General features: G+C 39.3%; 1 protein-coding gene across 1 annotated transcript in view; it reads right to left on the bottom strand.

Annotated features, from left to right (window-relative positions):
- LOC146308144 (voltage-dependent N-type calcium channel subunit alpha-1B-like) overlaps positions 1 to 21,671 on the bottom strand; it is a 137,413-nt gene that overhangs the window by 115,222 nt on the left and 520 nt on the right. Inside the window, exons 2-3 of the mRNA XM_084746200.1 lie at positions 20,438 to 20,590; positions 13,632 to 13,819 (exon numbers count right to left, since the gene is read on the bottom strand). Coding sequence (XP_084602326.1) covers positions 13,632 to 13,819; positions 20,438 to 20,564 — 315 coding nt within the window. The 5' untranslated portion in view covers positions 20,565 to 20,590. The remainder of the gene's footprint in view (positions 1 to 13,631; positions 13,820 to 20,437; positions 20,591 to 21,671) is intronic.

Raw genomic sequence — 21,671 nt, 5'->3', positions numbered from 1 at the left:
CTAACAGATATTAAATATTAAATATTACAGCTCCACAAACTATTTTTTTAGATATAAATACTGACTCAAATGATGTGTGAATGGGGTCGCTCACACTGATGTTTAGACTCGTTCAGCTGATAGTTTGGTTTCACACCACATTTAGCCTACTATCCTATACAGTTCAACCTCATCAGTTTTGTTTCCAGCAGGCAGCTGTTTTCAGCAAACAAGCTCTCATAAACCTGCTGCACTCTACCTGCACAGCACCAAACAGCTGCCGACAAAGTTAGCAACTAGCTTGTGAATAAACTGGATCATCTAGCAGCATAAGAGGCAGATATTTTTCTAGGGAGACCCAAACAGAACTAATATCAATTACACAAACATGACTCCAAATTAATGATAATGCCAATCTGTGTCCACCAGTGACAGTTTGCTAATTCGTTAGCCATAGCAACTAGCATATATACAGCATTCAAATGCCTTGGCTATGAGTCTGTTTGCTGGCTTTGTTTTGTTCCTCAGGCTCAATTCTATTTTAGTTTAGTACACAATTTTACATGTAACATTATGTACATGTCCACATTGTGGTAAAAAAAAATCTTGAAGACAACATGACATATCAAACTTAAAGCTATAATATGTGGGCTAACATTTCATTTAGCATTAAAATGTCTAAAAACACTAGCCATATGTTACATATTTTGTTAAGTTGTGTACTTACACTATCCCAAACTTTCCAACAATGTTCAAACACAGAGATATCTGCAATTTATTTCATGGCTTTCATAGCATTTCTTGCTAGACATTGCTAGCTAGTTGCTATAACTTCCAGGAAGACATGGAATATGTCGAATATGTCAGAGAGCGAGGAAGGAAGTCAGCAAACTTGACTAAATGTAAGGTAAATAAAACTTGAATATCAACATTAATATGTATTAGCAAGATTTCTGCCTGCGTCACAACAGACAGATTTTCATCAGCTACACTGCTTGTTTAAAAATGAAGATAACAACTCCCATGATCCCATGCTACTTCATATCATCAAACTACATCTTTTGTTATTATTTTGATGGTAGTGGCAGAACTTAAATATTGTTTAAATACTTCACACTGTACAGACTTTTTCACAGCAGCCATAGTAGAGTAGTAGAGTGAAAACAGGTGTTACCAGTAACACTAATGAGGGCTCCGTTCCATTCAGGTCCAACAGAGAGAGGGTGCTGCTGTTGTGCATGTTGGCTCACTGGAGAGGCTCTGTTGCACTAAATTGGACCTTAATTAGTATCGTTAGTAACACCTGTGCTTACCCAACTATTTCATATCAATATGGTTGCTGTGAAAAAGTTTATTATATGTTTTCTTTACACTGTAAATCACTTCCACGTATTTAAAACTACCACAGGTAGAAAAAGAAAATGGCCATCTCACAGCGGAGCGAAAGTAAGAGTCTGGGGACGCTACAGGCCTACACCACAACTGTCCTGAAAGCACAGGACGTCACCTTGACAAGGTCAAGGTGCACTTGTCTCTGTCACTAACACGGCTCTAATGAAGTGAGAGGAACAGGTGACTGTGACCCCATTAAACCACACAAACTACACATCTCAATAAAGGGGTGCTATAAGACAGGATTTTAACCAACAAGAGTGGAGAGAGAAAACATAAATACATATGAAAGATCCTGATTGATAAACTATTTTTTAGGATTCAAATACACGATTTCAACACAAGATTCAAATGAGAGTAAATACAACATTAAGTGACATGTAAATTTCTTGCAGTGTTAATTCTGAATATGACACAGCAGAGGTAATTAGGACGGCATCTAATTTGATGGCAGCCGTTGGGTCGCCAGGAGAGACAAAGGAAATGTAATAAAATCACGGGGCATGAAGCGAAGATTGCCACATTATCAACGCTGAGAAACTACCCACACGTCCTGCTGCTGCTGCAACAGTTTCACTTCCCCGCTGACTGGCTGAGAGCTAAAGCAGCCTTTACTGTGTGAATCAATGCAGGTCTTTACTGTCTTTTGTAGATCACTGTCATGACATTTCTGTTAAAAAAAAGAGTGTCTAATGGTGGGATAATGTCAAGAAGAGTTTTGTAAAAGCTGTCAAAGTCTTTGTTTTGATGTTTATCAAGGTGTCTTATTAGAATCTGTACACATATGTGAAATATTTTTCATGAAAATTTACCATCATGTGTGTATGTATCAACAAAACATCAATTTTGCAGGTGAAAGAAGGTCGCTAGTGCTCATCCTTGATGGGAAAAGTGCTTAAACCTTGAGAAATTTTTTGGCATATGTGCTGGGTGAGGAACTTTCATTTGAATGAATGAGGCATAACCTCAGAGCACTTCAGTCGTACTTACTTAGAGGGATTGTGGTGCATAATCAGCTGCTCATTTACATTTTCTCCCTGTTCTTCTTTGTAAGAATTTCTGAGGAGTGCTTTTTGCACAAGATTCTTGTTTACTGTAAATGGCATTTAACATCCTCCGGCATGTTTTTGCTGCGACAAGTTCGTTTCCAAACTTGTGGTCTCCCGCCCCGATCGACGCTGCCTCAAGAGAGATCACTTTATCAGACTGCCTCTGGAGCCACAAAAGGCTTCCAACAACTTTTTTCTCAAATGCAGTACTACTCCTCAGTCAGACATCTCAAGAGCTACTAAGATCATCTTTTTCAAAGCCTGTGCATTAAGTATCCTTTTTATGGTACTGAAAATGGATAATGAATAGAGAGCTCCAGAATCGTCTTGATGGAACATACATGACTTCTCATGTGTGTCAAGAACCTCTCATGGAGAAATCGTCTGACAAAAGCTCAGATTTATGGTGGCATCCCTCCCATATCATCTGTTGTGGCACACAAAGTGTCCGCTTTGCTGGACATTGCTACAGAGCAAAAGACCAGATAATTTCGGACATTCCTTGTCCTTCAAAAGGAAGCTAATCACTCACATGTCAAGATATGCTGGCTAGGTACACTGAACAGTGTGTCAATGAGCAACAGTAACCAGTGGAGGCAACATGTATCTCAGATCTCGAGGGCACTCGAAAGATGATGATGACTACTCTCCAAAACCTGCAAACAGACCTTGATATGTATTCAGTAAAAGCTCCTTGTTCAGGTTTGGTTTGTGTTTCAGCACAAAAACAGCTCAGTTAAAGTCAGGTAATGGTTTCCGTCAAGGTTACAGTAATTCACATCTGTTTTTCCAAGAGGGTCCTCCTGGATTAGTTAGAAAAGTTATTTATTGGCATTGACCCTGCGACCCAGTCAGGTTAAGCAATATTTTAGAGCACTGGTGCAGAAAGAAGCTTGGGACAAGCCGCTTTGTAATATAAAATTTCAAACTGTTTCAGCATACTTGGATTGCAAATCTTTAATGGGACACTGCTAACTCATTATCCAGACGCTACAACAAGCACAACAGCAACAACCCTGCACTACCCTCCATGTTGTTCCCACATTACAGCTAAAAGCTCATGAACACACTGCAGTCAGAAGAATGACTTCCCATATGGGACCATCCGAGGAGCACGTGAACGCAGCAGATGTTCACAGTACATTTACTGACAAGAACCATTAGTGGTGTTTGAGTTATGACTGTCAACTGGTGAGAACAAAAGCAGAAATAGTGGGAAGTAGCTGCTGTCATTGCAAAACCTCATGAGAAGTAGCTCAGGGTGGACGGTTGGGTAAAAAATGTGCAACTTTCACATACGACTGTTCGTTACCTATTTCCTATCGACATGAGCTCTCCTAAACTTTCTAACCAACCCCTAGTATTTCCCTAATCTTAACCAAAGCAGGGTACTTCAGTGAGACTTCAATGAGAGAATGATGTCAGACTTAACGAGTCAGATCTGATCTAGTTGCTGCTGGATGGCGATAACATGGCAACAATATCTAAAATGGGATCTGAAGGTGAAAATGAAGGTGAACGTGTTTTGCGCTGGGGAGAGATAAATGATAATGACACGGTCTGTTTAGGCCCAGAAGCAATTCCGATCATTTATTGCGTGTAAATGTTAGAAAAAACAACACTGCACTATCAAAAAACATATAGGGAAAGACAACAAAGAGTGTGGTTGTGGCTTCAGTAATCTGTCTTCATAGTAATATCCAGTTTTCACCTTGAACACTGACTGTTATCATCACAGCAGGAGAAATGTAGTGGATGAAGGGAGTGAGGATATATGGAGGATAATGATTATTATTTTTCTCTGCATGTGTTGTTTTAACTTTTGGATGTGTATTCCACTATAATAATCTGGCCTTGTTCTAGAGTTGCGTATCAGTAACATCCGCCGCGTGGTTTAGCTGCTGAAGACGACACTGATGGGAGGATACAAGTCAAAAGCGCAGCTCTGCAGCAGCTGGCAACATTATGATCATTAGCATAAGCTGAAATCTCTCTTCATTTGCACTGCCTTCCCTTTTCCTCTGCTCTGTTCATGATTAAAACATCAAGAAGGAGCGTTGACTCAGTCTGGTGACATTCTCTCTTTCCCAGGCTCTCTCACTGGCTGCAAAGTCTTCAATTTCATCATGTGCCAGGATTTGGGTTGGGCCTGCTGGCTTCCACAGCACAAGAGCACTTTGTCCAAAAAAAAAAAAAAAAACTTAACTTCCCAATTGATTTCAGTGAGATTACTCACTGTGTTTTTGCAGTGTGGGTGCTCTAGGGTGTCTGGGGGGGAAAAAAGCAAAAATGTCTGACTTTTTTGAAAAGTCTTGATAACTTGATAAGTAACTTACATAACTTATGTAGGTTGTCTATTACTAATACCTACTGTATGTGATGCTATGATATGAGTGTTTTCTCTGCCACCTCTGTAGTTAAAGGGATAGTTCAGATTATTTGAAGTGGGGTTGTATAACCAGACTTCTTGAGCAAAAATAGTAATATTACCTTGCTAAACACTTTTGCTAGTCTACTGCTGCCTAAATCACTTTGTGTTATTGTATGACTTCCGAACTAACCTTTAAAACATTAATGTCACACAATGGTGGTGGTTGTTTTGGTGAGAGTGATATTTGGCTTGTATAACTGTGGTTTCACAACAGAAAAAGCTGTCTGATGGCAATGTAAAGCAGTGAAAATATTTTAAAAAGCTCACACTTAAACTGATATTGATACTTCTTTGCTGGGTTGTTTTTTTGGTGGCTAACACATGTTTTGCTGCTGACCCTGTCCACAGCAATACATTCCTTACCTTCCTATACCAGTACTGCCGCAGCTTCTCTAAACTGGGGGCATGTTGACCATCTACTGTATGTAACAGATTGACTATCGATAAGAATTTTATACAACCCCACTTCAATTAATCCAAACTATCCCTTCAACATTGGGTTTAGACAACTAAAACTAATGGTTTAAGTTTGTGGAAAGACTGTGGTCACAGTGTATCTGGTCTTGCATGTCAAATCATCAAGTGCCAGGTATTCCTTAAGTGCAACTTTTGCTTCTGATAGCTTCTTACAGGACCAAAAGAGGTACTGCTCTGTCATTTTTCGGGGATGAACGTCTCCCCAACATGTAACTTTGGCCAATCGAAATAATGCAAATGCCGTACAAAGCGGAATACTATGGCACCCATTTATACTAATGAAAGTTGTACATGCAGCGCATACCACTAAGTAGTTTACTCCTTGTTTGTTTCTGTGTTGTGCAATCCATAACACAATGTTTTTGAGAGATCAATGCAAAAAAATGTTAAATAAACTCTATGGTAAGAGTTGGTGAAACTAATATAGTTTGTTTGTTTGAGTTGAGCCAACTGGATGGCTGTACTGACTGGATGAATTACCTCACGTGGCTCTTCCTTAGGTGGTGTTACCAACTAACGTGAGCTAAAGTGGCATGGTGTATGAGGAGCTGGTGCCAAAAAAGAATTATCTTAAATTAAATTAAATTGTGTCTTAATGGTGCAAAAGGAGAAATTCATACTGCCATCCAAAGGCTAATTGCATCACCCACATTTTTGGTTGAAAGTGAGTTAAAACTAAAAATGAACTTCTTGATATCTCTTTTATATTGTGACAAAGTTTCAGAATTCATTTTTTTGCTTTGTTTAAAAGAAAAATCTGACAAGTGAAAAAAAACTTTAAAGCCTTTTTTTTCAGTGTTACCCTTTGCATAGTTCCTGCAGTTAGGCTTTGTCAGGCAGCATAGGCTAAGTCATGTCTGGCTATAGTTTACAGGGCATTTAAAAAGTTGGAAAAAAAAGACCACAATGTAGACTGTGGATTGTGATTATAATAAAGTAGATTGTTTTTCAGCAAGCTGGCGCTTCTGACACATCTTGACCTACTTACAAAGTGCAAGAGGTAAAAAAAAAAAAGGCTCAAAAAGGCTCCAGCAACACTTGTAGTACAGTGATCAACTTTATTTACGTTTTGGCTCGGGGTAATTATTCATCAGGGATGCTATTTTTCAGCCAGATTTTAGGTAATTTTTTTTTTTTCTGTGACTAACACATAAATGAAAATGTGGACGACTAAGACTCTTCTCACCAACAAATGGTTTAGTCAGCCATTAGTGGGTACAACTCAATGTATTTTACACTGTCACAGGACAATCTACTGGGAATATGTGCTTTCAGGTGTTCAGTTGGCCAAAGCAGTGCGTTGCCTGATGATGTTGCACTGCATTGTGGCAATAGTTGACTCAGGTTCAACTTTTTTGCCAGACAGCCCTGCATTTTTCAGACAGAGCCCTCTGTGTCATTGAAATAAATGCAACTCTCAGTCTGAGCAGGGCGTTAAGTGTCTTCCTCCTGTGCTTTTACACTGAGTTTGCGTCATGCACAAGGCTCTGAGCGAGTTTTTCAAATATTAAATCTTGGTGGTTTAAAAATTTAAGTGTCTTCCTGTGTCATAAGCTTTCCAACTGGACTTCTAGGTTTCTACTTCATCGTCTCGTTGGTACCTGTAAGAACACGCTCACACCATCATAGTGCTATAGTCAGTCTGAATGTACCCCTGTCACCACTCCCAACAGCTGAAGAATAGCATGGCAGACAGCGGCGCTTTGTTCCGCCACATCAGCTGCTGGGAGACCACAGGATTCTGGGATGTGGCCTCGCCGGGAGAGGTGACGTTATGAAGGAGGCAGGGATGGCGGAGGCGAAGCAATGAGGAAAGAAGAAGGAGAGGGAGCACGATGGTAACGACGTGGAGGATGGGGAGAGGTACTCTGCATTTTCTTTTGCACCATTAGAGAGGAAGGTCTGAGCGTTCCCCCTCGGGGCAGGGGTAGCATAGTCATCAATCTGCAAGGTTAACGCTGGGTTACAGGAAAGTATATAATCCACAGAATAGAGCCCCCGCCTGGATGCTATTCTGGCTTCATGATGTTATAGACTTCACCCTCCCCCTCTGCTTCTGTACCAAGAGTGCATCTACATTTGTAGACTCAAGATATTAAAGCATACATGACATGCATGCATGCTCCGCTGCATTCACACAAATACACTTATGGCTCTTTTCCACTACATGATGTTGTCATGGTTTCTCTTTTTATTTCTTTTGTTCGTCGCATTCTTCAGGGAAAACTTAGCGGAACATTTTGGCCCCGTTCAGATGGTGAATTACAGGTAGTTTCAGGACGTACTGTCAATCAAGACGAGTCAAAGAAATGTGTCAAACTATTTACTAACCTATCTGCAATAACAACTGTTTGTTTTTTAACAACCAAAACTGCTGGAATGGGCATGCTGGACAAATAACATGATATGATTTGAATAAATTAAGGATACACTACATAGTCAAGTAGGGTTTAGTTGACTAGAAGTAAAAAAAAAAAAAAAAAAAAAAAAAACATGCAATATGAAAAGCAGAGCAGATCACAAGTCAACAATGTGTTTCACTACATTGGATGCCATACTGGACCTCCAACCAGCCTGTATTTCTGAAGTGTTCTGAGTTAGCTGGATGCTGTAGCACCAAAAGCCTCTCAAGTTCAACTTGAAACTAAGTTTGTCCCTTAAGAAAAACATTTACCCAAGCTGAGGGGTTCATGTACGAGGATTGCATAAAGCCCCTTAACACTTAATTGTCATTTATCAGTGTTGAAGGCTGAAAGTGATTCTTACATTCTCCAATTGTAGCCAATACACAATGATAATTTTTTAAAAATATTTTGTCAACAAAAATGTGTGTCATAGCCTGGGTCTACAGTTCAGCACCTTTTTTTTTTGTCAGTGTTTAGCCTCAAGTCTCCCTCGGCTACCTATGAATGGCAAATCCAAAAAATAAAAGAGTAAAAAGAATATTTTATAAAAGAATAAAATAGAGAATTTAAAAGTTGCAGCTCCAGACAGATTATTTTTTATTCTTTGCCCAAAAAAATCGCTCTTTTGATAGTAAAGATAGGAAATTCACCTGCACCACCAGTGCAATGGCCTTGCACCAGGTGTAAGATAGGGCCCTTAGAGACCAAAGTCTTCCCTTACAACATCTTACTGAAATCCTTATGGTGATTTTATACAACTTTTTTTCCATCCTTAGATGAAAATTTAAGAGCAACCATAACCTAAGTGGTTTTATGCAACCTCTCATGTCAGAGGTTGTTATGTAAGTGATGTGTCCTGTTATAGAAAGTAGCAGACAAGGAAGAAGCAAAGTCTGTTCAAACAACATTTTTCTCCCAAAGCACCTAGAAACAGTCATGAAACACAGTGACAGAAAAATGACCACAAAAATGGTGACAAGTGTGGATGAAATCAACACAGCTGTACAGGATGTTATGCATCTTCTGAACAGATAAGTCCCTTGCCTCTGATTGGCTGGCTGGAACGTGACAAAAAAAAAACCCATCTGCCCCTTCCACAACAAAGTGCCTCACATTACCACCATTTCAGGCTGAACCATCAGGCTATATTTAACTTGTGGTTAAGTCTGCCTCACCATCAGAAGAAGCATAAATGTTAGCAAGTAGCGGCTGTTGAAAATAGTTAGATATACCTCGCAAATGGACTTAGAGCAGTGACTTAAGTGTTTTCTGTTTTCGTTTAAAGCATACTAATGCACACCTGTCAGCCAGTCACAAGTATTCAGTATTTCTCATGGCCATGCTTCTTATAATGGATAACTGGCACTTGTCACACACACACAGGCCCATAGGCTGATTCAACAGGCAGAGTGAGTGAGTCACCAAAGACTTTCAACAGACAGATGGATGTATAGGTGTGAGGCAGGTGTCAGCAAGGTGTTACACTTCAGTGAAGCTCTTCAAGGACTGTGAAAGCAGTCTCCAATGAGCCCAACGCCGTCCGTGTGTGCTGAAGTAAAACCTTAAGAGCAGCAACCAGCCAACCAAAACAATCCCAAAATGAGACTCATCTGCCTCAGCAGGACGTGTCGATGGTCTCTACGAGGCCATGTGAAAACAAGGCAGAGCAAGAGGACTGGATGGTGAAATTCAGCAGTGCAGAGAGAGAAGACCTGGTTGAATACAGTAGGTGGGCAGGAGGAACTATGGTAATAGAAGCCACACAAAAGAGTAAAAATAGCTGGTGGATCAAAAGGAATGACTTTGAGCAGAAAGAAAAGAAAAAGATCGAAATACGACGAAAAACTACCGACTGAGAGGAAAGGCATTCTCGGATCACAGCAGCGTGGGTCTGCAAGCGCTTAGGATAATGAGCCAGAAAAAGCTACGGGAGATGTTTGGAGTGAAACGAGGAGGAAGAGCAAGAAGAAGAAGAAGGAGCAAGAAAGATGGCTTTGTAAGCAGCTCACGATCTAGTGCCAGTTAGCTGCTATCTCCTGGGAAAGGACAAGACGAAGCAGAGGGGAAAGGAATGATGGCAAGAAAAGGAAAAAGGAGAGGTGTTTAGGAAATCAAAGTAGTAGACAAATATAGAGGAACGGAGAGTGAACTGAAAAAGTAAAAGGAGGATAACACATAAAGTGCATGTGCAAATAATGCAACAGAGAGATTGTTTGCTGAGTAAAATGTAGGCTAATGAAGGAAAGAAAGCTGGTAGCTTGCACCAAGTTTAACTGGAACTGTCTGTATGATCAAAAGCAGTGTTGCATGAGGTTAAACCCTTCATTTTTGAATGGATTTTAAATGTACCAAGCGTGGATTCAAGGTGTCCAGCGAAACATCAAAGTGCCAGATCCAATTTGCTCGCAATTTAAGTTCAACTTAAACCTACTACAAGGAGTTTTTAACTGGTTATTAGTTTCAATTTTATACTGATGCCTCTATATGACCTACATATGCAAACGACGGTCCATGAGAAGACAGTATAGATATTCTTAATGGTCCAGTCGGATTCTCCTTGAAATCTGATCAAAGTGCAAAGTTCACGCAGGCTTATAAGACACTGAAAATAATGTTGTAAATCTAAACCACACAACAAACAAAGCCATTACTTCTGCCTCTTTTTAAAGCTAATGGTGATGTACCTCAACATAACTGTCCACACAGATACCTTTGACTTCAAATTTATGCGGAATTCATCTACACATTGTCACAGTTTAGGTTGTTTTTGATTAAACAATATGTTTGCAACTTAGGTACAATACAATCATACAACTCATAGAGTGTAATGCAAAGTACATGTGATCTCATTCCATGTCCAATGTATGTATGTATTAACATGGTGCAAGGTACTATTTGTGCTAAATATGATTAATATTAAAAATAAATTGATCTAATCTCTCATATTTATGTCTGATATTTGGAGGGTGCCATCTCATCACTGATGAAAATTTATGTTGAGAAAATTATGTTTTTCTAAAAGGTGATACTCAAACTTACTTTACTATACTTTTCCTTATTGAAACTCTCTCAAGGTGTCCCTGCACCACAGGCAAAACTTCCATAACTCTGTGAACACACTGTGTCTTTAGAGGGAAACCTGTGTCACGTTTCTCCATTTGGCAGGTACAGCTTGTCCAATATGAGAGGCTTATGTCTAATTTTGCATACATCATTTGATAAAATCTAACAGATGAAGCTCTGAGTCAGACAACCATTGTGGGATTGGCCCAGACACTTCGTCATTTTTTAGTTCTGCTTGGCTGGACATCCCTCATCCTTTAGGGACTCTTGTCTTTCTCTTTGTGTTCTGGGATCGTCTGTTTTTAAAAGGCACAATCACTATCATGCTTTTGGCTGCACTGAAAAAGCAGAGAGGTGCTGGCATTTAGAAAACAAAACTGTTTGGGTTGGTGACAGAGAGAAAAAGTACTAAAAACTTGTAGGGCTAGAGGGGGGATTGTCCTAGTGACCCAGTTGTCTTAGAGACAAGCCACACAGTCACAACATCTCTGCTTTGTGTCCAGCAGCAGATTGTTACCTCACATTTATTTGCCCTCACTCTTTCCACTTCTTTTCTCATTGTCCATGTTTCTAATTGGCAACTTCTTACATTAAGTGAATATAAATATCCATTTTTATGCAGATGACGCCCAAATTTGTATTCCTGTCCTTTTCATGCATTTTTTACCATGTAACACTGCTGTCAAATACTTGTCCCAATAAGAGAGACAAACACAACTGAGACCTTATTTTCCCTCTCCTACAACTGAATTGCAAGCTGTGTTCAGTTTTTTGTTGTTAATTTACAGTTTCCTGTAAATAAGCTTTCTGTAAACAATTAAAAATGTGTTTGTTGTTGTTTAAACGTCTTTTTGTTTTATACATTTTACATTACTGTTACTTTTTCCCCTTGCTGTGATTGTCTTCTTTCTTTACTGTAAAGTGAGCTAAGATACTGACATGCTATTTTTTAGTTCAAAATAAACTTCTCATATTATTTGCATACATAGAGATGTGGGACCAAGTCATTGTTTTGCAAGTCATAAATAAGTCTCAAGTCTTTGCCCTCAAGTCCCAAGTCAAGACAGACAAGCCATAAGTCATAATGTAACAGTGAGTTTCCAGCCTCATTGATTTACTGCTGTTAAGCTAACATTAGCTAAGTATTAGCTTGTTACTGTGTTAATACTTTGACTTACTGTTCTTTGTGCAACTTCAAATGCTGAACAAAGTTGGAAGTTGTTGCATCTCTCCCTGTCTCTGTAATTTTTGACCATTCATTTTGCATATTACATTCATTTTTTGTTGGCTACCTCATAATATTTGTATGCAAACTCTGTATAATTTTTTTCAACGTGGGGCTCAGTAACATAACTTTTCTTTATGGTTCTCTCCCGCAGTTTGATTGGATGGATTCAAACTCTCTGGGGAATTAAGTGTCAACTTGGTGAGAATGAATAGTGTTAAAGTTAGGCAATTCAGGAAATGAAGGGAAACTACTTGTAGATTCATGTTTTAAATCGACATTACGTTCTTTAAAAACCTGACTCGAGTTTGAGTCATGTGACCCAGGTCCACACCTCTGACACATACTGTAGTGTACATGGAGACAAACACTGGACAGCTAGTGTGTGTTCTCTGTGCTATTGCTGCTATCTTGCCATCCATGCAGAACCAAAACTGGCACACTGACGCCCTGAAGTGGGCCTGTGTTTACCTGTTCACCATCGCTGCTTTGGCACACTGCCTTACACACACATATACAGACGCACACACAGATAGGCAAGAAATCAAAGATGAAGTATTCCCTGGTTTGCAGGTTTATGAGTGGATGATGTCATTTTAAATCTATGAACCAGTATGGAAAATCTGAGAGGGCAAAATGAATGAATATTGCTCTCCACTTCATGACCAACTGCCTTCAAGGTGCCCTTCAGCAATAAACCAATCCTGCAAATACTCCAGGGGAGCCGTTCACTGGTCACAGTTTTGTGGTTGGCAGCTCCCAGGTGTGAATGTGTGTCTCTATATGAATGTTAAACACAAGAGTGGTGGCAAAGGAGTGCGTATGCTCAACAAAATCCTTCTCTGAATGAATTATTCATGGTTTAGAGTTTAAAACACCCCTAGTGATTGCTAGTGGCTGAAATGTTCATTAAACCCAAAAATTTCAATAGATGGCAAAAACAACATTATTCTGGTAGTTTAACCTTAACCTCCAGTGGTAGAGCTAACACTGTTAAGTGTGTCCTGAGGGAAGTCCATGTAGTCAACATGGTTTATCTCCATGAGCACATAAAAATGTTCAACAATTTGTTCAGATAAGAAAATACCTTGCCATTTTGAGGACGGCAGGAGAGGAAAGCACACTCGGTGTCCAACAGAAAAAAGGCTCATACTTTGCAGAACATGAAGGTTATGATTATATATGATTGATCTGATCAGATCTGTGGTACCAGACAAAATTTCAAGGGGTCTCCAGAATCAGAAAGAAACATCTTCTGAGGACCATGAATAACCACACTAATCTAGCTAGTAACAGATCCTTTTTAAGGGTTTTAAAGGCCCCACTGCAACAATTTTTAACCATATGAGGAATTTTGTTTTCTTTTCAACATAAACAAGCACATGGCTTATCTAAGTACAGGAAACAGGGACAGAGAAAGTTGACTGAGGTACCTAGGTTTCTTCTCGCAGAGAAATTGTTATGACACTCCCATACTCTGTTTAAAGAGCAATCGACCAACAAACACACCAACTAATCTTCAAGTCCCGCCACTGGGGAGTAAAATATAACTGAGCAAAGATGGTAAGATTGAATATGTGGATGAAGAACATGCGAGGAAAACAACTCACGCTGTAGAGGATGTCCACCCAGCCCTCCATGGTGATGCACTGGAACACAGTAAGCACTGCAAACAGGATGTTGTCGAAGTTAGTGATACCAAAGTTGGGTCCAGTCCAGTACTCTCTGCACTGGGTCCCATTGGGACATGTCCTGGCTGGGGGATCCAGACCACAAGGCCAGTCTGCTACTCTGTCACCTGAATAAAGAGAAATAAAGAGGAAGGAGATTTTTAACATGCATATTGTTTTTAGCTGAACTTGTAAACTGCTTCTAAAGTATCTATCGGATGAATGTATGGATGGACAGATGGATGAATGGATGAATGGAGGGAGGGAAGGAAGGAAGGAAGGAAGGAAGGATGGATGGATGGATGTCATAGTGACTGAAAGATGGAATGATTCCAGTGACCCCAAATGCTAACAGGTTTTATGTGGGTCAGAACAGTATCGGCAACAGCAGAACAGCCACATTGAAACTTTCTCCAGCTGCCTCTGATGTGTCCCATGATCTCCTAACAATTAGTCATCTGTCATTTCAAAGTGAAACTCCCAGGGACATCCCTTCCAGGTGCCCTGCCCACTTCAACTGGTTCCAGTCAATGAAGACCATTGACCTCCTGACCTTATCGTACACAGAGAGGCTGCAGCCTCATTCTGTCAGTCATTACACAAAGCTTGTGACCACAGGTGAAGGTCGGCACAAAGATCGACTGCTGAATTTAGAGCCTTGCTCTGTGGCCTGGCTCACTTTTCAGCGCCATGCTCCAGCAGAGCGCCACCAGTATCTCAGCTTAAGCACCTACAGTAGTCAGCAGCCAACATCACAGCCCTTCTGCTCCACTCAGAACATCTGGAAGTGAACTATTTGTCAGCTGCTCTTATAACCCAACACTTACTTAATGAAACATATAAAAGGTGTCAGTTTTTATGGGTTCTTATTTGATTTCCAATGTTCTCTGTACACTTTGAGGAAGCGTCCTCTTAACTAATTTTGAACTGAACTCTCTCACCTATTTGCCTTGCTCAGTAGGTGATACTCATTCAACATTCCTGACTTTTGAATCAGACAAATTGTGTCGCAGATCATGGCTGATCAAGGAAATGTGCAACAATGACCCCTGAAACACACACAGAACCACTATTTTACTATCACATCTGCAACATCAAAACCGCTTCAATGTGCATGCTGGACAAAAAATTATATACATGTCTGGGAAAGTTTTGGATCACAGACAAAAAGTTGTACCATATTGCAGTGACTGGGAGAACTGAGCAGTGGCAGAAAGATTACTACAAATCTGAATTCAAGTAGAGGTACTGTTACATTACAGAAATGGTACTCAAGTAAAACAGTGTATGTTAAAAAAAATACTCAAATAAACATAGTATTCTTCCACTGATATTTAATGCATCAACAATGGCAAGTATTTTATGTTTCTTGAAATCTTCAGTCTCCAAACTCCTGCACTTCTCTGGTCAGTGGTCACAGTCACCTCTCCACATTTGTGCCTGCTGTGCTTTTTTATTTCTTGTCATGTGTCATGGTTTTCAATGGCCCATTTGTGGTTGAAGCATTATTCAATATGAAAATGTAGATGATAGGCTTGAATTATAATTAAAATTTTAGGCCTACTCAGTAGTGAATTACGACTTTAAAAGCAATTAAGCAGATTACATAGTATAATGTGTGCCTAAATAAGAGACATTACATTACAGACTTGAAAAAATACTCATAATCCTACTGCAAAGAATGGCCTAATTACAGTAACAAAAGTAGTTTAAATTGAATTGAAAATATCACCATATTACAAAGCTGAGCAGGTGGTTCTAGTCATGAGGTGTCCCAGTGGCCTGGAGGTTAAGACGCTGACCACAATCCACAATGTCTCCAGTTTTCTCTACTATCGGCTATCAAATAAAGGCATAAAAAAACTGCACAGGGGAGAGATAAAGAAAATAAAACAAGCAATAAAATGAAATGAGAAACCAGCAAGAATGAAGTCAGCCTCAGGTTTGTGTTGATATTAAAATCCATCAGGTCACTCTTCTAAAGCTTTTTTGAGTCATTTTGTGTTTGATCCCCATGGCTCAATAAAACTAAGATCTCTGATGAGATCTTTCATTCAAACCAGTGGACCGTACATGTGGAATCTACTGGTGTTCACTCTGCACAGCTGCAGCTGCGTCTACAGCTGCCAACACACTGTAGACCAGAATGGCTGAAAGGGCCTGAGTCAGAGTATGACTTCAGTGATGCTTATTGGTCTTTGCGTGCACGAAATCATCACGATGTTACCAACACATACGCAGGTAATGATGTAATTCAAGACGTATCTGCATTTAAATAGTGATACATACAGCACTGTTTTAAATCTAAAGTCTGTTGTTACACATCTATCTTGTAATCTCACAACACGTCTTTCCTGGAGGTAGCAGAGGACACAATCAACATGCAAATAAATGCTGAAAGCATCAAACAGGACGTGATTTATGTGCAACACTGAAATCTGTAAAAGATGTGTTTTCAGGTTTAGTCATCTTAGTGTGAAACAAGACGAGTCCCCTTTATGTGCTTGAGTTTTCAAGGGTTATGAAGAGAAAGTGAAAGTGAGACTTAGAGCTAGCTCCAGAGTACATGGCGGGTGCTGAGAGTTTGTTTAAAAGATGTGCTGGCGCACATGTCAGCAGATGGGGATCAGAATAAAGAATAAATGTGCTGAGCATAACAGATGCCTTGTGCACCCAGCGCTTCATGAGGGATAGTTCCACGATCACAAGTTGGGCCAAGTTTTAACGATGATTTGCAGAGCCAGATTGCACAGCCAACATCCCTCTGGTGTCACTCCAGTAAAATATGTCCTTTCCTTCCTACTGACAGGTGCTGCGTCAGCCACAGAGTGTCCACAGATGATACCGGAGCATCTCAGGTCACTGTTGTCTTACATTGGGTGCAGTTCCTCATTAAAATTTGAAAAGTTAAGTGATGTTTTGTTATTTTTTTTTTAAAGAACAATATATTTTTAGTGCCATTAATTTAGATTCAAAGCTGGGGTAAGCAGTTTATTTTTGGTGTCATTGGGCAAAATTTCAATAATAATCTTTTAACATATATAACTCAAGTGGTCTGAGAGAAAACTAGATTTCTGTACCTCATCCTCCTCTTTGTTTTCAGGCTTTAGAAAATCTAGCCCCTGATGGGAGACTTTGGCCAATCACAGGTTGGTAAGATAGTTGATTTTTTGAGTCTCTCTCCCAAAACGTTAGTATTTAACAACCTGGGAGCGAGACTCAACAATCAATCATCTTTGTATTACCATTCCAATGCATTGGTAATTTGATGACCTGGAAATGAGACTCAGCAATCAAGTGTCTCTCTCCAAAATCAATTTCTGCACCTTTAAAAGGTGTGGAAATTAAAGATTGAAAGACTATGGTAAAAACTTCAAAAATTCTATTTGCACGGATGCAGCCTTTTCCATTTACTTCCACTTGGTCTGGTTTAAATAATCTGATGAAAATCAAAAAGCAAAACAAGCACCATAAATATGTTGGTACTTAGCAAAAATCAGGGACATTTTTCACAGTGCTATGTGCTTTTCAGTATCATGTTGTTGATGGTAAAAAATGCTGCCATCAGATTTAATGTGCATGTGAACAAATTTATAGGAATATGCATGAATATTTTAGTGAATCACCATGAGTATCAGCACAGAATTTCAATGCAATGAGAAGTGCAAGTGGAAGTGGGATCTTGGTAAGTTTAAATATTAATTGTTCATATAAATTTTCAGACTTCAGACAACAGAAGATCTTAAATCATTTTGGGCTTTGTGCAGTTTATTTATAATCTAATTAATGTCTCAAGGGAAATTACCCCAGTCAATCCCTCTGTGTGTTTTTCCTAAACAAAACTGAATTAATGGCTCTGGACAATATGTTTGTTATTAATCTAAAGGCAAAGTCTCAGCAGAGAGAATTAAGAAGAAAGAGAAACAATTTTTCAATTTTCCACCACGCAAAGGACAAAGAAGCCAAGGTCTTGTATAGGCTCAAGTAAAAGAGACATCCAGACATGAAAAAAAAAGAAAATCACAAACACACTGAGGGAGAGCAAGTCTTCATAGCTTCATCCAGCATTACCTGCTTATGACTCACACACACAAAGAAGAAAAAAAAACACACGCAGCAGCCTTCATGTAGAAAGTTGTTACCAGAGCTGCTCAGCTTAATCAAACCCTGCTGTGTCTCTGTGACTAAAATAACTCAATAACACACGTACCGTACATTAGCAGGCTGTCACAACTGCTCACACCACTACAAGCACCCTGACTGGGCTGAAACATACACACACACATGCACACACACACACACACACACTGATAGACGGACACACATACTTTACAGCTGGCCCAGCCAATAACCCTCAAGTCACGCCTTCACACTCTATCTGACACCAGCAGAGGGGAAATAAAGCCTTCTCATAATTTTTATCACTGCATTACACAAAGGGTAATTTCAGCCAAGCAGTCTCACTGTTTTCTATAATTACTGTAATGCTTTAGAGTTGTAATAATAACACTGTAATTGTAACCTGCCTGTGATTTATTAGTAATGTCTTTTTGCTGCTATGCTAACTCGCACACGGGGAGGAGGCTAATGTTTCTCACGTTCTCCCTGCGTCTTATTTTCACACATTAAAGAACCACACCAGTGATTTGTGTGGTTTACGCTCATGCACAGAATATACTATATATCAAAGCTAACCATTGTACAACTTGTATTTCTTTCCAGACTTAAAACACGTTGCACTACTCTTCTCTGGTGCACCATGCTTTGTTCATCAAACATAAGCCTCCATGCCATCCTGACATGATGAATAAAGCAAGAGCTGTGCAACATGTTTGAAGTTTGATGCATTTACATTGAAGCTCACTGTGTGTGTGTTAGTGTGTGTGTGCATTCTCAAAGTTAGAAACTGGTCCCCATTTTCTTTAAAGGCATACTATGCAGGATTTTCAAAAAGACAAAAAACAAAAACAACAAAAAAACAATGTATAGACTCATATAAACCTGATTCCACTAAATCATCACTTACTGTATGACCCATCAGAAGTGTGTGGTGGTGGTTTTGTCTGCAGACACCCTGCCCTCTGCCTGTATTTTCTTATTTTCTCATTATTTTGCTTCACTTCTGGCTTTCAGCCTTTGGGCAGTGGTGTGTAGCCCCCAGCCAACAACAGCATGCGGGTTGCGAGGTCAAGACAATAAAAATATAGCCGTCAACACAGAGCAGATGAAGAATGGCTCTGGCTACATTCACACAAAATTGTATTGAGATGTGAGATTTGTGCTTTAGAACATTAATGCTGTGAAACAATCACAAAATAATGTATTTCTCTGATTAACTGCTTTGTTCTCACTACTGCAGCTCTCTCATTTCATTCACTCTCTACCTCTCTCAACCACTGCTGCTCTTTCTCTCTCTAGGCTGGGCTACACCTAACCATAATCTACCCTCAAAGAGAACCGCTATGGGAAACATTATCTGATGAGGGAACACACTTCAACACAACACCTGATCACTTTCCATTTCAGAACAGAGCCTAGCTCCATGAAGAACTGATCAACATCACATTGGAAATAAAAGAGAAAGAAGTACATTCACTTAAGAGGTAAACCGAAATTTGTCACAATTTTATACTGAATTTGGGAACAAGCATAAACTATTATAATGATGTGCATTACACAGTAATAACACAGTTTGAGTAATTTCATTGCTTCGCACCAGCAGGAGTTCGCATCTGGGTGGAGGAGGGAGTAACATTACATTACATTAAGATACCATAAGGAGAAAAAGCATGAATTTGTTCATTCATTTAGTCGAAAACTGGGCCTGGTGACAGACAGATTTGCATAGTAAAAAGCCTAAACGTGGATGATGTCATCAGGATTGCTCAATAATAAATACTGGAAAAACAAACAGAGATCCTCTTCAACCTAAATATAAATGTATTATTTGACAACCTTCTCCATATTTGTTTAATTGTATGCTTTCCTTTAATTTACATCTAGAACTGTATAGATGTCTAGAGCTGTTCAGCTGACTGAAAGACATTTAGCATTTAGTAAATCCTGAAATCTAATTTTTGTACAAAGATGAGTGGAAAACAATGGCTGGCTGATAAAAAAAAAAAATAATCTCACACTGTACAGCCTGTAATGCAAAATGGTAGCAGTAAAGTAAAGTAAACATAATTTATATTTAAGGAGATAAAACTTAGAGAAGCTGCTCAACTCCCACTCACACAGAGCAGAGTGCCCTGTCACTTATTACAGCTGCAATATCCTCACCAGCACGCACTTCTGCTGTAGGAGAAAGACGGAACTCGTGAAATACAACCTCATTAACACCATTTGAGGTAGCATTCGATCAGGAGGCTGAGTACATAAGCATCCCTATTGAGTTACAGCCGAAGCTATCAATCAAAACCTGACGACTGTGAAAATACCATTCATCAAAATCGAGATGTGAAAAATGGCTGTCTAAGATTCTGCTGTGCACTTGTTTGTGGCGTTGATACAGTCACGCTGCCTGCCAGCGCTGTGAAAGCGCGGCCACTCATAAGCCTCATGTACATACGCAACTTATGAATCATTTATGTACGGCTGCATAAATATGCAATGCAATATACTGTATGTTTTAATCCGTAACAAATAGAGGAGCACAGATGAAAGGAAAAAGTTTCTCCTGGCGTCAGCTCAGTTGATAATCAGTGTTGTCGCACAAACACAGCCAAGCTGTCGCTCTCGCTCACCAGTGTCTATTCTGAAGCAGGTGGTGTGGAATTTGCCCATGTAAAACTCCACCCCGATGATGGCAAACATGACGATGGCAAAGAAAAGCAGCAGGCCGATCTGAAGCAGAGGAACCATGGCTTTCATGATGGACTTCAACACCACCTGGAGACCTGAGAGACAGAGGGAGACGGGGGAGAGTGTTAGCAGAGCTGTTGTCTTGAAAATGCCAGGCTTTCAAGGGATAACTAAAGTATATTGCAACTTATTTCTGTTGTTTTGGCCATCACTTCTACCAGCTCTGATAACAGTGTACTTACCAAAGTAACTGCTGAGATCTGGGTACACGAAAACAGCACTACAATTAACTTGACGTTGATCTGTAAACTGTAATAGATGTTTACTGTCTGATCATCTTTCTGCTTGTTTCCTTCCCCATCTAGATTCTTTTTAGTAATGTTAGATCTCTGCTATTACATTGGTGAGTAAATTGTTTTTATTACGTACACTGTAAAACCCAATTGATCCATGATTCATGATTTTAGTCCACATGAATGTTCAGGACTGTCAACATGACATGAAAACTCAATGTTCACTTGACACAAACACTCGTCCCTCATGAGACTGACATTTTTTTATGTCAAGTCAACAAGTCTTGATTTTTGAGTTCATTTTATAAAGGCTCAAATATCCTTAGACCGACAAATATATTGTGGATTTCGCATATATTTTGATTGATGACTAAACCAGAGTAAAACGTATGTACTCAGTGTTTTTATTTTCAATGAAATGCAGTCAGTTTCAATAAAACAAACCATTTGCATTTAGTTAACAGAACAAAAACACATTATTACAACAAGAGTCGCAGTGTTATGTTGAACACAAAATTGCAGTAATTTCAGTTGGTTCAACTTATTATCTTCAGCATACTGAACATGTTTTAGTTAATTTACATTTTAAGTTGAACCATAGCACATTAAAAGATTTGTCTGTAATCACAAAATTTTAAGTTTTAACAGTGTAGAGAAATGATGGTCAGCCAAGTAAGAATAAACAGGAATTATCCTTAAACCATTGAATTCAAGTCTTCACTGCAACTAACCTGAGCTTTAATAGAAGTCTGTCATGCAATGTTCCTTATTTCCAATTTTAAAGACAAAATTAGAACTTGACAAGACGATCAAAGGGTAGTTTACTACAACTAATCTTCATCTATTTAACTAACAAAGAGTTGTAACTTTCTTTTTACCGCCT

The sequence above is a fragment of the Lutjanus erythropterus genome, chromosome 20 (genome assembly GCF_056507025.1).
Source record: "Lutjanus erythropterus isolate fLutEry1 chromosome 20, fLutEry1.hap2, whole genome shotgun sequence".
Taxonomy (NCBI): domain Eukaryota; kingdom Metazoa; phylum Chordata; class Actinopteri; order Lutjaniformes; family Lutjanidae; genus Lutjanus; species Lutjanus erythropterus.
The sequence above is the reverse complement of the archived record's forward strand: the minus strand, read 5'-3'. Positions and strand labels throughout refer to the sequence as shown.